Below are 14,253 nucleotides of genomic sequence, written 5' to 3' on the forward strand. Positions count from 1 at the left end.
CTTTGTGTTCTTTGCCTTCTTTTTTTCCTTATTTTAACTATCGATTTATGATTCTGAGTAGGGGTATGTGTTACTTTCTTCAATCGGTTTTAGAGACAATTTATATCGTGCACACCAGATGTTTGACAATATTTCTAATTGAAAAATAGCTAGGAATGTGTTTTTCAATTAAGTTCATTAAGTTTTTAGGACGTGATTAAACGGTAGGATCTTTGTATCTAGTGTTTTTTTTTTTTTTGGGTTTGGATTTTGATTAAGTTCCTACTTATATTTGGGAAAAAAAATTAGAGAAATTTCAAAGTTCAAGATTGCTAGTTGTTAACTCTGTAATAATGTTTAGTATTTGATGAATATACTAATTTTCTTGCTATTTTATTAAAAAAAAACTTCGAATTACCATTTCTATGCCTTTCTTTATTTATTTTTTTATTTTTTTTATTTTTTTTTTAACATAGAATCATGAGCAATTCTGCCTTTCAAATAGAATACACTTATTTGATATTACAATAAACCAATATCAAGAAGACTGGAAAATTTACTATATCTCACAACTCTTCATACATGTGAGCGAACAAAAACATCATAAATTCAAAACCAAGAAACAGGAAACACAATCAATAAACTTGAAACGAACCAAAACAAGGGAACCTTATCACAAGCGATACACGAAAATTTTTCATAGGGCTATATCATAACATCTGCTTTTAAACTTCCGTTTCTTGATCAACAAGTAAATGACCCTAGCGCAACGAGAGTCTCTCTCTCTCTCTCTCTCTCTCTCTCTCTCAACTCTCAACCCTGCTCGGTATGTTGTGAGCAAGAGGAAGGTCGTCGAGCCAATCCCCATAGATTCTATTGATCTTCTTCAACCCTTTCCACCTCAGCAAGCACTTCTTGCTCTGCCGATCATCGTCGAAAGCTCCCACGTTCGCTGTCCCAGGCGATACCAAGTCGTTACTAGAACAACCTTGAGACTTCATCCCCAAGGAAGCCATGCTCATAGATTCCATTTCGAGTCTCCCAGAAGACGCTTGCAGTTCTGAAACAAAAGATATGCAGAAACAAGACTTAGAAAGAGATCTCACACAAATCATGTTTCGATTCAGATGCAATTAAAGATTGCAACTTTGGCCACTTTAATGAACAAATCTCCCTTCTAAAACGTCTTGGTTACAATGTAAAAACTAGACCCACCAAACATTTTCCCCGACAAAATACGACAATAAATGAATAATTATTTGATAATTTCGGTGACTAGAAAGAATTCGGGACAAAAGGGTTTTGTCAATTGTAAACCTATTTTCAGACGCAGTGAATTTCTTTCCTAGGTTGGGCTTTCCGTATTCTACATTGTCGAATCATCATCGGATTTCTAAACAAAACCGAACCATAAACAAAAATCTAAACACGAAAGAGAAACAACCGAAATCCCTATACAGATACAGAGCGACCAAAGTACCTGGAAATCCATGAGCGAAATGACACTTGTCCCCGAACGGACAATGCCCGGTCTGTTCCCACTTGTTACACAGCTTCGTCTTCCAATAACTCGGCTTCACATTCCCTCTCATCAACACATCCAAACCCGCCACATTATTATTATTATTATTACTATTACTATTACTACAATTATTATTATGATCAGTATTCATATTATTCGAAGAAGCCCCGCGAGACTCTTCTCCTCCAACGCCACCCAAGGCCGTGGCCACGGTGGTCCCGATACTAATCGCCGAGCTCTCTCTGAACCTTCCGGAATCATCCCTGAACTTGGCCGGATCTTCGTGGAGGAAATTGCACCGATCCCCGTAAGGACACTCTTCTCCGTTGTAGAACTTCTTGCAGAGCTTCATTCTGTGGATGATCTTCTGGTCGTCCTCCCACTCGCCGGAGAATGGCTGCCGGATCTGCTGGCCATGGTGGCCGTCGTCCTCTCCGGCGCCGGCGACGCCGCCGCCGCGGAGTCCGACTATCTCCTGCCAGTTCGGCGGAGGCTGTCTCATGTCCTCGATCCCGTGCGCGAAGTTGCAGTGCTCGCCGTTCCGGCACATTCCGGCCTTGAATTTCGCGCAGAGACGGGTCTTCCAGAAGATGTTGTTGTTTCCTCTGTTGTTGTTGTTCATCGCCGGCGTCGGCGGCGAGGACGACGGGGCGTTTTCGTCGGAGTTGGTCCGGGCTCTTTTGAAAGGGCTAGGGTTAGGGTTTGCGTCGGGATAATCGGGGCTGCGATCCTCTGCGGTCGGTTCTACGGAGAATTGGGGAAGGATGCTTATGGCGTCGCTGCCGGGGACGTAGGATTGCAGCGCCGCCTGAGGAATAAACGGCGACGATCGAGATTCCGAGAAGCTCATTCTCTCTAAGTTCTTCTTCCTGAAATTCAATCTATATCATATTATCAGAGAAAAATATTGAAGAAGGGAAAAAAAAAAAAAAGGGGGAAAACTTTTTATGTTATTTTATTTATTTACCGATCGGAGACAGGGAATCCGAATTGAGCTGGTGAAGAAGATCAAGACTGGAAAATCGAATAGAAAAGGAAGAAAGAAAGAGTCTTTGAATCCAAACGAGTATGATCGGAAATCAATCGGAGTGTTTTCTTTTACTTCGATGTTTGATTTTCTTGTTTATTTATTTTTTTCAGGTGTAAAGAAGTCAAAAACCCTAGCCGCCTTAAAGAAGAACTAAAGACAAAACCCTAGTTCGAGGAAGAAGAGAGGTTAGTGATTTTGATTTTGATTTTTTTTTTTTTTCTTTTGTCAAAACGGCTTTCCTAGTTTTGCTGCTTCGCCTCTTAAGTGCCACCAGCGCAACACAAGACAACAGCGAAGCAATGGGAAAAGAAAAAGAAACGCTAAAGCCCTAAACCCTTAAAAACGTTGGGAAATATTTATTATAAAACCCCTGAAATCACGGGTAATTATAGACAAAAAAGAAAAAGAAAAAGAAAAGGCTTTATTCTGGGTTTTGTTTCTTGTTATAGTGCCAGATCGTTCCGTGCTATTGCGCCTGAAGAGGCCCAATTTGTGTTGTATACGGGAATGCATAGGACCATTTTCTGAGTTGCCCAATTTTCAAAACTTTTTCTTATAATATCTCGCTTTTTTTTTTTTTTTTTTTTTTTTTTTTTTTTTTTGTGTGGATCCTATATATCTTATTCCTTGTGTCCATTTCTAAGTAAACTCACATTAGAAAATTAAACTCCATATTAAACATATCAAAAAAATCAAGTTTGTGAATAGGTAAAAAGTCCGATTATCCTTAGTTTTTCTCTAAAGTTTGTATTGTGTTTGTCAACTTTTTATCCAAGAATTCCAAGTTTTTCTTAGAAAATTGAATATCTTTTAGTTGTTTAAAGAAACATAAACTTCGAAATTTCGAAGTTTATTGATAAAAAAAATAATTTTCTAATTTTGAACTTTTATCTTTGAAATAGTAGCTATAATTTCAAACTTTTTAAAATAAAACTCTAATGATTTTGAGATTTTTAATGTCATTTCAACATTAATAACAAAATCTTTGAAATAAAGTTAAAATCTCGAATTTTTTGGTAAAAAAACTGGCGAACACAAAACAAATTTTCATGAAAAACTAAGGACATTTTGGACTTTTACGTATCCAAAAGCTTCGATTTTCTGATGTGTCCAACATATAACTTGATTTTTAAATATGAAGTTATATTAGACTTGGTTTCTCAAGTTCCCTTTCTTTTTATGCTCTTACTATTCACCTAAAAATTGAGTTTCTTTTCAGAATTTGGCGGATATTCGATAAGCCATGTAGAGCTTAGCATTATATATAGTATGTATTCATTATCATTTCAAGGGTGTTTTTGTACATGTATTTATCTTGTGCGCTATCGCAAGAATAATTTTTAACGTTAGGTATATAGAAAATTAAGTGTCCATTTCAAAGTATTTAAGTATTTCCCTTGTCATTCTTGAGGATAAGTGATATCTTGACGAGGGCCCAATACAAAGGAACATGCTTGAAATTTCTAGAGTGTTTTCGTAAGTGTTTGTTGTGGGGCTGATTTCGACGGATCGTAACTTTTTATTAAGAGAATCGAGCTTATAAAATTTCAAATTCAATATTCTAAGACCCTATCTATGCTACTCAATTTCAGGGTCCAAACAGTTGTTTAAGATTAGTTTCGAGCCCCCATAAGATTAAGATATCCACCGTCTTTTATTCATGGTCTTTATTCCTTTAGGATTTAACATACTTAAATTAAGGTTTTCTCTTCAGCTGTAACCCATTTTGAGCCGTATCATCAAACAATACTTTATTTTTTCAATTTCGAATTCAATACAAATCAAATTTTGATGCCCCTAGTTTGACATTCATGAGTATTTCATTTAATAAATTTTGGAAGATCATTGACTAGTATTCGGGGTGGTGAATCAATGTCATCCTTTGTGTGATTTTACAAGATTTTTTGGTACATGTGCTCTTTTGTACATTGAGATTTTGCTACATGTCCCCTAACCTTGTTCTTCATGTGCAACTGTTGTTACATTAATTGGCGATTTAATGTTGGCAAAATATTTAAAGAATCGTGATATATTATTTCGGATAGAATTGTGTCTTGTTACGACTATTCTAGAAGCGTTACAGTTTATGTTGTAACAGTTTGCGCAACAATTGCGGCTCATTCACTTTTGGGCTTTTCTATTTCGAATTGAAGTAGGATTCCAGCGTGGATTAATGAGATAATGGGCTAGTGTTCCTAATCCGACTTCAAGATTTGTGTTGACCTAATTTTCTCTATAAATAGGTCATGACCACACCATCTTCACTCACGCCTTTGGAAAGATTTATTTGAGTGTTTTAGCTGAGCTTAGAACGACCTGTGTTCAAGCTTTTAAGGTGTCTTTTACCTCTGCTTTGTAGCCTATATACGGGTGATTGTATTAGAAGCTAGAGGTTAGGTTTTTCAATTGGTTGGGAAACACGTTTAGAAGTCTCGGGAGAGATATTCTGTGGGAATCGAGGGGATCTCGTACTTAGGGGGAGCCTAAGTTGCTGTTGAAGAGGATAGGTGTAGGTTGGGTAGCTAGCGAGGGAGTCGTTGAGTGTAAATCCTTATTGTACCACGTTATCATAGTAAACTGCTTTCCACCGGGCAAAGGCCCTCCAGACGTAGGCACGAATTGCCGAACTGGGTTACCAACTCTGGTGTCTCTTTATTATTCCGCACTCATATCATTTATCTCGTGTTTCTCTAAATTTCAGTAACTGTTGCATTGTCTGTTACAACCCTTTTTGCAACAGCTGCGCAGGTTCAGTAATTTCAGCAACATTGAGATTTAGTTCAAACATTTGAAAAATATCGTTTTTTTTATTCAACGTGTTTATTATGACCACTTCATCAGAATCACATATTTTTTTTATATAGTAATACCACATTTATATCCTAAGCTTATTCTCTGTGGTTGATTTAATTTTATTTTATTGCATCCATATATATATATATATATATATATATATTTATAAATTATTCAACTTCTTCTCTTTCAGTGTTATATTGACAAAAATCAAAACTCTTTGAGAATTATCCACTTGTGGTAAAGTCTTTTCTGCGCCCAATGAGAAAACATACTCCTGCAGAATTTCACAACAGTAAACAACAACTTTCATCCAACACAATTGGTATATTTTTAAAGACCTCGTCGTCACAAATCCATATGACTTGAAATCACTCAATTTCGATTCAAATAAAGAAGATACAAACTTTTGAAATTTTGAGCAAGAAAAAAAAAAGAAAAATTGAGGAAGAGAGATGAGAGAGAGTGTGAGAGTGTCGAATAAAAGAGATGGAAACGCGAAAAAGAGGAAGGAAGAGAGTGTAAACATAATTTAAACAATCATATATAATTAGTCAAGATTTTAGAACTAGATGATTTTCACAAAGCATTAGAGATCGAGAAAACCTACCTCGATCCATGACGAGAGCAACGAAGGCGGTGACAGAATCACCGGAATTTGTTTCTCTCTCTTGACCCCTTTAGTCTTAATAGTTTTTTTATGGCTCATAAAAAATTGTGTAGTGGGTTGAGAGATGACCAATCCCCAGGGTTAGGTTTATATAGATTCACCATCATAGTATATAGGGAAATTACCTTTTATTTATTAAGCAATAGAATTTATCTTATTTATTAATAAACCCTAATAGGTATAATACACTTGGGCCACATTATTTTCCACATACAACGCCCAGTAATGAACTTTAGGAAATATACGGTCTAACATTCTCCCACTTGACCCATGTGTCATATGTCATACCATATAGCCTAATAACAAACATAAGTGCGCATATCATAAGATACATCCATCATTAGATCGGTTACATCATAAAGTCTCTATTAAGCATGAAAACTAATAAGGATAATAGCGGTTGTACGTCAATTTGTCGACATAGTCCCTTTTATGTATAACAATACTAGCTTCACACTTAAGATATTCATAACGGTCCGGCAATAATGTCTTTGTTAGAGACAAAACGAATCTTGATCACATAATGCATTCATTTATATACTAATGTTGTCGACGAAAATCGACAACGTGGAAAACTTCGGGCAGTTCGACCCAAGGCCAGATCAAGTGGCCGCACCCGAGCCAAGTGTGGAAACTCGAAAGTCTTGAGTGTCGTTCCCTTGGCCCGAAGGTATTCTCTGAGGAGAGAATGGGGTGAATGAGGGGTGACTGCGCTTCTTGTGAGCTGCCTACGTACCCGAGTTGCGGGATCAAATCATGACGTAGTTAAAGACGTGTGTATATGCTGTTTGAGGTGCGGAGCCTAGAGGGTGTGCTCGATAGAGGAGACATAGCGCAAAAGAGTCCTCGGCGACGTCTCAGGACTCTAGAATCGAGTGACCTGAGAGAGAATGTGTTTTCTCTCTTGGAGACGAGGAAGATTCTCAGCGGAAAATTCCGAGCGCAACCGTGTGCGTTGGAGATGAGAGAGATTCTTAGTAAAGAATCCCGGGCGCAGCTTGTGCGCGAGAGATTAATCGCTCTTTTAGAGAAACCATGTGCAGAAAGTCTCTGGCAGCGTTTCAGATTTCTAAGAGCGAGTAATCTTGAGGAGGAACGAATGTGTCTCTCTCCCTCACTGAGATAAGGTATTTATAGTGGATGCGGAGGCCTAGCACGGTCTTTGGACGCACCTTGGGAAGCGCACCACGGATTTCGAACGCGTGAGGCGATTCTGGAGCGCGTATGAAGCACGCGACTGCGCACTGGCGCGCCACACCTGGTGGATGACGTGGCGTGGCATGTCTTCTGCGCGCGTGCAGGATGGATTGTGCGGCGCACCCTTTCTTCTGCGCCCCGAGTGCGCGCTTCCTTCGAGTGCGGGGGGCTTCTAGGAGCGTGCTCCCCGCGCATGTTGAGCACGGGGAGCGAGAGCAGGCCGCGCGCGCATGTCGAGCACGGGGAGCGGGAGTAGGCCGCGCGCACGGATGTCAAACACGGGGAACGGGAACAGGATATGCGTGCATGTCGAGCGCGGGGCGCGGGAGCAGGCCGCGCGCGTATCTTTTGCGCTTATGGCGTGGGACGCACATCCGTGGTTACGACGCAAGCGAGCGCGGGCTCGCCTTGGGCCCGTTTGACGTGGGCCTTGATGGGCTTTTTCGTGGCCCGGCCCGTTGGGCCTTCGAATTCGGAATTCGACGCGGGATCCTTCGCAATTCACGAGGAATTTAATAATTTTCGAAAACCACCGACAACATTAGTCCCTCCAAGTTTGTTGCTTGGAGGACTCCGAGCGGCGGACTTTTAGAATTTTCCTGGATGTTTAAGGGAATTCCGCTTCTTGAGTTTTCGTCTTTTAGCGAGCGTGTCGTTGGTGGACATCTTTGTTGTGCCACTTAGAGCGTCTTTGGTTAAAGTAGCGCAGAGCGTACAAGCTAACTCACGGGATCGCTTTGGCGTTTGGGCCAAGAAGCGCAATCGCTTAGTCCGTCTGTGACAAGAAGCGTCATCGCGGATAGAGTAGCGCGTTGCGTACAAGCTAACGCGGGATCGCTTAGTCGTTTGGGTGAATAAGCGCAATCGCTTAGTCGCTTATGACGAGAAGCGTCATTGCGGATTGAGTAGTGCAGGACGTACAAGCTAACTCACGGGATCGCTTAGGCGTTTGGACCGAGAAGCACAATCGCTTATTCGTTGTTGACAAGAAGTGTCATCGCGGTAAATATTCATAAATTATTCTACTTCTTCTCTAGTAGTTATATATTCACAAAAATTAAAACTCTTTGAGAATTATCCACTTGTGGTAAATTCTTATCTGGCTATAAATTTATTTAATTACATTTACAGTTCAACGATTTCATTTTTTAGATTGAAATTCCTCTGCGCCCGATGAGAAAATGTACTCCGGCGGAATTACACAACAGTAAACAACAACTTTCATCCAAAACAATTGGTATATTTTTGAATATCTCGTCGCCACGAATCCATAAGACTTGAAATCACTCAATTTCAAGTTCAAATAAAGAATATATGAACTTTTGAAATTTTGAACAAGAAAAAAACGAAAAATTGAGGAAGAAAGATGAGAGAGAGTGAGAGTGCAGAATAATAGAAATGGAAACGCAGAAAAGAGAAAATAAGAGAGATGAGAGAGAGTGTGAGGGTACAAGTTATATTTGATATTTTACAAACAAGTTCATATGTCAATTCATTATTTTGGTTATTTATTGAATAGTTTTCAAACATTGGTTATATCTAAAACATGATGTTTTATATGGCGTAGTAAAATTACAAATTTCAATATTAAAAGGTGCAAAATTGAGACAAGGTTTTTCACGCTGCTGCGTACTCGTGACACAACCAACTAATTAGAAAAAAATTGCTCTTCCTCTACCCGCCACAAATTCTGGACAAAACTTGGAAGTACCATTAGAGCCAAAATTGGTATTGCTGGGAAGAATATTTTAGTCAATGTGGTCCAATAGCTTATGACTTTATGCTTGAATATATTTGACTCTATACATTAATATAATATGATATATGCATATATATCATATTATATTCAATATATATTTTCTGAAAGGACAGCTTTTTCTAATTATATAATCATATACTTGATACCAATTGCAAGACAAAATGCATGGTTTTTGCAAAAGAGAATTCTTAATGCAAGGAACTTTGATATAAAAACCAAATTTGGATCATATAAATCTTGCAAAAGGGTGATCCCCAAAAGAACAAGAATTGTGATGCGTTTTTTATAGGAAAATTGTGATGTTTTTTTTTCTTGTCATTTAATAGCACACAGCTTACAAGTTACAAGTTACAACCATAAAGACTATACCTATAAAACATGCCGTAAAAACAGTGTCTTATTTGTAGCTACTATATTTGACCAGAACATTAATTTGATTGCCATCAAACAGATTGGTGGGTATTTATTTAGTATTTATATGTTTATGGTGAATTGTCAAAGGAATATATCTGCACTAAAATTGTTGTGCTTCGATGACGACAAAACAAAATTAATGTTATACGCCTAACTTTTTTGGAACATCCGTTCCGTAAATACATTAATAAATATATATATATATATATATTAAATATATATCCGGAAAAGATATCGAGAACAACTGCATGCATGAGTGAGCGTTGTAACAGCAAATTAAAAATTACATAATCTGTGTTACTTTAATTGTTTGACTTACGTAGACCTACAGGTAATTTGGACTTTTCCACGTAGATCGTACACGTGATTGGGAAGGTCCCTAATAAATACATGATTAAAAATAGTCACTCCATTCTTAAACACTGTCTTCAATTTTTTTGTTTTGTTGGCATATTTATATGGCTCTATATATATAATGCATAGCCTATGATCATATATCATATTTGCAATGCTATTTTCTAAGTGTGATGGTCCGGAAAAGAGCGACTTTGAACTCTATAGTAGTTATTAATTCTTTTTAAGGTACGAGTCACCTCAACAAAATAAGTGCCTCTATATATTCCGATAAGTATTTTTAATTTCAATCTCAAAATCAATTGACGCCCATGACGACCAAACAACAATCTACATTTCTCTCTCTCTCTCTCTCTCTCTCTCTCTTATATATATATATATATATATATATATATATATATATATATTCCCATTAGCACTTTGGGTTTGAACTCAAAACCAATTGACACTAAAAATAAATGATTAACCTAACCTATGACAATTGAAAATCTATCCCTTTCTATCTCTCTTTCTCTCATTTCTTGTTCAGCTTTTTGTTACGACGACTAGAATTCAAACAATTGGCTACCTAGGGTTTTAAAAATCCGGCGAGACTAATTCTGGTCCGAGTTTCTAACAATGGAGCTCAAGGAGTACGAGATCAAGCTAAAGGGGGGCAGTCCAATTGTTCTCAAAGGACTTGTCAACATCAAGAACGATTATAACCAAGAGAATTTTGACCATGGCCATAAATTACTCCTCTCATTTTTCATAATTTGTCAATATATAGTTTTACAACACATTTATTAGAGGATCTGATTTCTACTAGAATAATATTTTATATACCACGGCTTTTTGATCAGTTTTTGTCGTCCTGTTCTTGCACTGAATATATGTTGAGTAGAAAAGATAGAAGATATTAGAAGAAAAATTCCTTTAGAACTTTGTTCTCCATTTGAATGACGGAATCGATGACTCAACAATAAAGTCAGCTCAATAATGCCCATGGTGTTTTTGGAGAATTTTTTATTTCTTTTTGCAAAATCTCAATGAGCATAGGATGTATATGTATCATGTATGGCTGAAGAACTCATACATACCAAAGCATTTTGAACTAATACTTTTTAATTGGAACCTCTAATACGAATAAGAAACCAAAAAATGCCAGGAAAAATAATAATGATGAAGAAATAAATGAAGAAGAAGAAGAAGTGATCATATGTGTTATACTATATTATATATCATATATATTATATTATATTATATATATATATATATATATATATATATATATATATATATATATATATAAAATGGTGCAAAGATGGTCCTTTTTTTTGGACCCCATGTAATGTGATTGGGGAACAAATTCACCAGAACTGGGCCTATATATATATATATTGCTTAACATCCTAAAAGCATATGACAAAGTTGCTTAGAACAATAGCAGAGAATCTATCAAAAGCTAAATAATGGAGTATATATAGAAGAAAATATATAGTTATATAATTATATAACCGATTATGTTCGCGTTTTAGCTAATAATATATGCTAAATTTGTGGCCCAAGTCAATTTCAAGATCCTATGGCCTTCCTTTTTCGAGTAGGAAGTTTTAGCTTTGTGTGTATATCCGATTATGGAAAAATGATTTAACATGTGTAAAGTTGTGGTATTATTATAACCGTTTTTTTTTTTTTTTTATTTATTTATTTTGGTATTACTATAACTTAATTGCATGTTAAAACTGAAAAAAACACATACACACACGCACAACACACGTAACCATATAGGAAAGGGAAAATTTGAGTTTGACTCGATATGAACTTGGATATATTGCATTAATACTAGCTAGCTTTTGAAGCAGGAATCTAGTTCTTATCTGCAATATATAAAATGACTATTTTTTCCTTAGAGATTTGATGCTTAAAGGGAATGCATTATTGAACAAAGATTGATAACCTGTCTTGTAAAAGGGAATTCATGGAGATCCATTGAATCTAAGTTAGTTTTTTTGTTCATCTATTATATATATGTTTGTATATATAGATATATGAATTAATTTGTTAGTTCCTGTATTGTGTTTTATATTTGATTAACTTCTCTTCATGATCATGTAAAAGCATTATTATGAAGTAATTTGGAGCACATTAAAAGTCTAGTACTTATATGTCCCCCTATGAACACACACAAATCTTGCTTGACTCTGTGTGTGTGTGTGTGTGTGTGTGTGTGTGTGTGTGTGTGTGTGTGTGTGTGTGTGTGTGTGTGTGTGTGTGTGTGTGTGAGAGAGAGAGAGAGAGAGAGAGAGAGTGAGAGAGAGAGAGAGAGAGAGAGGAGTTACTTTAAATATAATTGTCATATAATATTGAAATAAATTACAGAAAAAAGGATTCCATTTGTCATTTTTTTGCGAGTTTGCAAAATAACTATAGTTAGAAATCCTTTTCTAGGGTTATATTGCTTGATAAAGAGAAAAACGAGTAGAAGAAAGGATTCTTAGCCTACTAAGCTTATTAGCTCTTACAAAAGAAGAAGAAGATGAAGAAGAAGAAGAAGAAACAGCCTTTGAGGAGAGAAAGAGTGATCACATGGAGGGACGTTAATTCCTTCAATGCTCTCAATTTTCCATTTCACGTACGCCAATTTACCGAATATAAAAGTATTCTGTTAGTTGTTATACATGCCTGCAAAAGAAAAAAGAAATAAAAAATCATTTAAATTAATTAAGCATATGTAGCCAAAAACAAGTTCAATTTTAAATTATATATTTCTTGGAATTTCTCATACCGTAATCCCTCGGCATTTTGCATTTATAGCAAGCCGTCCTGCTAGCGTAGTTGTGAGTTCCACACCCAACTCTGTTACAATAACAGCAATGCACTTTCATATTAGCTAACCAAATAATCACCTCTCAACTATGCATATATATCATCTACATTTTACAATATATACTAATAAACTAACATAAATCGAAAACATCTTCAAAATTTCAAACAAGTGCTTATATATCCTCTGTTGGGCTGGCTAATAATATATATAACTCCTTGAAAACATACTTGAAAAAAAACAAATCCTACATCAACTTTGTTATTACTCATATGTTGAATGTATATCATGTTACCGCAAAAATAAAAACAAGAAATACACAAGTATAGAGTAAGTGCTTTGCTGCTTGAGCTTACTTACACACACTACAATACTTTAAAAAAAAGGTCCATTAGAAAAATATTCAATTAACGTTTAGTAAATTTTAGATAAATAGTCTGAAAAGATAAATACTCAATTTCATGTACCAAACGTTGACTATTTATCTAAAATTTACGTCTCAAAGTGATTATTTACTTAAGATTTATCAACTGTTGACCATTTACCAATGTCAAACTTTTAATTGACTATTTTCCTAATTAAACCCCAATTAATATCAATAACCACACGTGTGGCATGCAATATAACTCAAGATTGAATGACTACTTTAGTGAGATAATGATGTATAAAGACACACTGAGTAGATAATAAAGAGAATGTGAGATGATTGCATTCTTTAGATAAAAGTCAAAGATGATGAGTTTGACCGACCTAGGGCAGCACCAGTCGCCGGTCTTCCAGCCGGCGGGAGGGAGGGAGGGGTCGGAGGAGACGGCGGAGGCGTGTGGGGCCGCGCAGACGAAGCACTGAGCGCGGCTGGCGTAGTTGTGGGCCCCGCAGTGGCAGTACCAGTCTCCGGCGAGGGCCTCTCCTTTGAACACGTGTGTGGAAGGGTCGGGCCCGCCGTACTTCGGGTACTCGCACCGCTGGCACTGCTCCCTCTTCTTGAAGTTCAAATGCTGGCACGCTCCGCACATCCAGTCGCCCGATCCCCAGCTTTGCATTCTCTGCTCCCATTGCATCATCATCACCAAAATATTTTAGTTAATATAATATATTATATATGAAACAAGAAACTAGCTAGATATATATATAGCTCTAGTTGGAGAAATAATGTGTGATGGATTGATTGTGCTAGGGAGGGTTTGTATTTATAATGAGTCTATTTTGATTGAGAAAGAAAAAGAAACAATAACAATCCAATAGTATCTGCATACGTAAGAATGATTTACTTAAGATAAATAATCTATGTATGTGTTGCATGACAATAGAAATCATGCCTATGCATGTAAAACAATGGATGTTTTTTTTTTTTATTATTATTGTTATTGTTGATTGTATAATAAGGACAAGTTTATTTAAAATTCAAAGACAATAGTTTATGAAGTCTAACCGTGAGAGAGAGAGAGAGAGAGAGATTGAGATTGGTGAAAGAAGACTGTTTTGGGCAAGAGAACTTGCTGTGTAATTTTTTTTTTTTTTGCCTTGTATAATTGTGTAGAGAATACAGATGTGAGTTTCGGTGATATATTAGTGTTTGAGTTCCGAGGGTTTATATAGTAGTTGGGGACGAACTCCACAAATGTAGGGTCCACACGGATGTTCCTATTCTCTCTCTCTTCTTCTTCTTCATCATCTCTTTCCTTAAGGAAGTATATGGAATCTTGAAGAGAGATTACTTCAAAATGAG

At 36.7% G+C, this 14,253-nt stretch overlaps 2 protein-coding genes across 3 annotated transcripts; both read right to left on the reverse strand.

Moving 5' to 3' along the window:
* Nucleotides 1-522: 522 nt before the first annotated feature.
* Nucleotides 523-2,851, reverse strand: LOC149398096 (Zinc finger (CCCH-type) family protein). 2 transcript variants are annotated; one of them, XM_089615818.1, is made up of 3 exons: nucleotides 2,469-2,851; nucleotides 1,460-2,370; nucleotides 523-1,039 (listed from the first exon to the last, which is right to left on the reverse strand). In XM_089615818.1, the coding sequence occupies exons 2-3, from the start codon at nucleotides 2,349-2,351 to the stop codon at nucleotides 786-788; spliced, it is 1,146 nt and encodes a 381-aa protein (XP_089471944.1). In that variant the 5' UTR covers nucleotides 2,352-2,370; nucleotides 2,469-2,851; the 3' UTR covers nucleotides 523-785. The 2 variants fall into 2 exon arrangements, with proteins under 2 accessions (XP_089471944.1, XP_089471943.1); XM_089615817.1 differs by having other exon boundaries at nucleotides 1,460-2,382.
* A 9,242-nt stretch (nucleotides 2,852-12,093) lies between these two features.
* Nucleotides 12,094-13,970, reverse strand: LOC149398097 (Ran BP2/NZF zinc finger-like superfamily protein). The gene is made up of 4 exons (XM_089615745.1): nucleotides 13,957-13,970; nucleotides 13,275-13,570; nucleotides 12,486-12,556; nucleotides 12,094-12,382 (listed from the first exon to the last, which is right to left on the reverse strand). The coding sequence occupies exons 2-4, from the start codon at nucleotides 13,565-13,567 to the stop codon at nucleotides 12,366-12,368; spliced, it is 381 nt and encodes a 126-aa protein (XP_089471871.1). The 5' UTR covers nucleotides 13,568-13,570; nucleotides 13,957-13,970; the 3' UTR covers nucleotides 12,094-12,365.
* Between the last annotated feature and the right edge of the window lie 283 nt (nucleotides 13,971-14,253).

This window comes from Urtica dioica, chromosome 5 (assembly GCF_054948205.1).
Source record: "Urtica dioica subsp. dioica isolate 48M chromosome 5, U.dioica_male_clone48M_v1_H2, whole genome shotgun sequence".
In the NCBI taxonomy this organism is placed as follows: domain Eukaryota; kingdom Viridiplantae; phylum Streptophyta; class Magnoliopsida; order Rosales; family Urticaceae; genus Urtica; species Urtica dioica.

Bases quoted from the DNA above. Each gene is read 5' to 3' on its own strand.
- LOC149398096 (XM_089615818.1), bottom strand. From the start codon at position 2,351: ATGAGCTTCTCGGAATCTCGATCGTCGCCGTTTATTCCTCAGGCGGCG. The intron at 1,040-1,459 runs GTACTTTGGTCG...CTTTTGTTTCAG, and splicing joins TTTCGCTCATGGATTTCCAG to AACTGCAAGCGTCTTCTGGG.
- LOC149398097 (XM_089615745.1), bottom strand. From the start codon at position 13,567: ATGCAAAGCTGGGGATCGGGCGACTGGATGTGCGGAGCGTGCCAGCAT. The intron at 12,557-13,274 runs GTCGGTCAAACT...TTATTGTAACAG, and splicing joins GGCGACTGGTGCTGCCCTAG to AGTTGGGTGTGGAACTCACA.